The following is a 3,030-nucleotide window of genomic DNA, read 5'->3' on the forward strand; positions in this document are numbered from 1 at the left end:
AAAATTAAATAAAGAGATAAAATGGAGAAATGTATCTATAACGATATACACTTATGATGCCAACATGAGTAGTTCAATTGGTATAGTACTTGTACTATTGATCTCGAGATTAGAGGTTTGATTCCTTCATCCCATGCTTTAATTACAATACTTTTGCAAAAAAATAGATATACTCTTGTGATTTCTTCGGAAAAAAAAAAGGGTTGAAACAACATTGTATCTTCTATAAAATCTTGTGAAATTTTATTGATGGTACAATTATTATGTAATTTTTAAAGTAAAAAATTGATAATTAGAAATAAAGAAGCTAACGTTCAAAATAAATGATTTGAGGGTAAAATAAGAATGGTTAAAATATCTATTGAAAAAAGAAAAAGAAAGGACATGAAAGGTAAAAGAAAAGTAGAGGTAAAAAAGGTATGAAGGAATGTGAACTATGAATTGTCTAGAGATATAATAGTAAAAGAGAAATGTAAAATTAAATTTTTTTTTTTTTTAAAAAAAAGGTACGAAAGGTACATAGAAGAATATGAAAGGTTGCAAGTGTGAGGACATTAAAAATTCTCTAACTTAGCCTATTTTAAAATAGTATAGATATAGATACAGAATTTATACACAAGTGAGTATTATGCATTCAAAATTTTAGAATAGAATACCAAAAATTGTCTTAAATTGATTTACTTTTCAAATTGTTATAATATATTATATTAGTTTAAAATTTCGATTGAATCAACCTTGGAAGTTTCTTCTCAAGGAAAGAAAAGAAGCTCGAAATTTAAAGTTATTAAATTAAAAAATTTCCCGTATTATTTAATTGTTTAGTCAAATTTATTTATTTACTTTTTCTTTTTGAAGCATGTCAAATTTAATATTGAAACTTGATGGAATGGAAAAGTTGATTAGATTAATTATAGATATAAAAATATATATATTTTTTTTCTAAGAATAATATAATAATGAAGAAAAATCTTTTGCATGTGAAAAATTAAATTCAATCATTTAATATATCTTTTTTAAAACACGGCCATTTATCACCTCATTCACTCCATTGTCTTCAAATTCGTACCCTCACTTCTTTCAAAAAATAATGAATAAATAAATTTAATTTTTTAAAAAACGTGCACTCACCCTCACGCGCCACCATACTCCGTGAATTTCACTGTCGTCTTCTTTCTCACTCCCAAAGTCCTTAAAATACAAATCGAAACTTCTCTTCTCCGTCCATTTCCCATTTCTCTCTGCAATTTCAAATCCTAACGCCATGAAATCCACCGCCAATGCCAAGCTCATCCTCCTCCACCCTTCCATCCACAAGCAACCCCTGGCCGCCCCCACCGCCGCTACCGGTGGAGCCACTCTCTCCCCCCGCCGCTGGCTCTTCTCCTTCCTCACCTTCTTCACTCTCGCCTTTACTCTCACCCTCATTAACTCTACCTTCTCCTCCTCCTCCATCGCCGCTCGCCGCTCCGTCGCCGGCCATGTCCCCGGCTCCACCGCCCTCCCCAATTCTATTTCCTCTGCCCTCCTCCATTACGCCGCCGCCGACACAAACTCCACTAAACCCCACATGTCCACCGCCGAGCTTTCCTCCATTGCGGCCGCGCTCTCCCCTTGCGCTCCAGCGTGTAATTTCTTAATCTTCGGCTTAACCCACGAATCCCTCCTCTGGTACGCCCTCAACCACGGCGGCGCCACCGTTTTCCTCGATGAAAACGAATTCCAGGTCTCTAAATTCGAGCAATCAAACCCCGGAACTGAAGCGTACGATGTCCAATACACAACCAAAGTGAGCGAGATGAAGGAGCTTCTATTTCAAGCCAAATCACAAGCCGATAACGAATGCAAACCCGTTCAGAATCTCCTCTTCTCCGAATGCAAACTCGGTATCAACGATTTGCCTAACCACATTTACCAAGTCCCATGGGACGTGATTCTCGTCGACGGACCTCGTGGGTACAATGGGGCGTCGCCGGGAAGGATGTCGGCGATCTTCACGGCGGGAGTTTTGGCGAGAAGTAAATGCGGGAAACGGAATTCGAAAACCCATGTGTTCGTTCACGAGATGGGGCGGGAGGTTGAGAGAATTTACAGCGAGGAGTTTCTTTGCCGGGAAAATTTGGCGGAATCGGTGGATTCGTTGGGGCATTTTGTGGTGGAGAAGGCAACGGAAAGGAATGGCGGAAGATTCTGTAAGAATTCATCTCCTGGTTCGTCGATTTCTTCTGTGTGATGTAAATTATCATTTGAAACTTTTTGTATGATTATTATTGTGTGGGTTTGTAAAATCTCATAGTTTTTTGTTAGTAATATACTCTGTTTAGACGATGGTGGTTGAATCAATCAAGTTTCAGGCCATCGGAATCTGCTTTATGTATCTGTTTGGTTTCCAAGAAAGAGCGAGAAAATGTACAGATATGAAAAGAAAGAAATTCCTTGCTTTCTTCTACTGTTCATGTTTGTAGTAGAACATTGACCGGCTCCTCTCTTTCCTTCTCATCATTCAACAAAGAAATTAAATTTTTACTCTAGTTTAATACCAAATTATTAGGTAGGAATAGAAACATCCAAACTTATGAATTCATGACTTAATTATATTTGTCTCTCAATATGATTAATGAAACATTAATACAATGTTGTTATTATATGATATTAAAATTATCACTACCTTATAATAAACAAAGTTTGGTTATTTCATGTTATAGAATCAATAACGACTGAGACATATATCTTTAACTAAAAGCTCAAATGTTTTGCATCCACTTACTCCTATTTTATTAAATTAAAAGCAAAGACATTGACACCTACCTACCTAAATATAGATGCAAACATGAGCATGTGTTAAAAGGAAAATATTCAGGGACAATTTGTTTTACAGCTCTTGTCATGAGATTTCGCCTAAGAAGTACAGAAACGAATACGATTTGATATGATGATACGTTAATTTCTAAAAATAAATATACGGATACGTTGAAGATACGTATTGTTTTTATATATATACTAATTAATTTTTATAATACATATTTTAAGTTA

General features: G+C 35.5%; 1 protein-coding gene across 1 annotated transcript; it reads left to right on the forward strand.

Moving 5' to 3' along the window:
* The first annotated feature begins 1,132 nt into the window (after positions 1–1,132).
* On the forward strand, positions 1,133–2,464 carry LOC120077495 (protein IRX15-LIKE-like). Its single transcript, XM_039031401.1, has one exon. The coding sequence runs from the start codon at positions 1,262–1,264 to the stop codon at positions 2,228–2,230; it is 969 nt and encodes a 322-aa protein (XP_038887329.1). The 5' UTR covers positions 1,133–1,261; the 3' UTR covers positions 2,231–2,464.
* Positions 2,465–3,030: the final 566 nt, after the last annotated feature.

This window comes from Benincasa hispida, chromosome 5 (assembly GCF_009727055.1).
Source record: "Benincasa hispida cultivar B227 chromosome 5, ASM972705v1, whole genome shotgun sequence".
Taxonomy (NCBI): domain Eukaryota; kingdom Viridiplantae; phylum Streptophyta; class Magnoliopsida; order Cucurbitales; family Cucurbitaceae; genus Benincasa; species Benincasa hispida.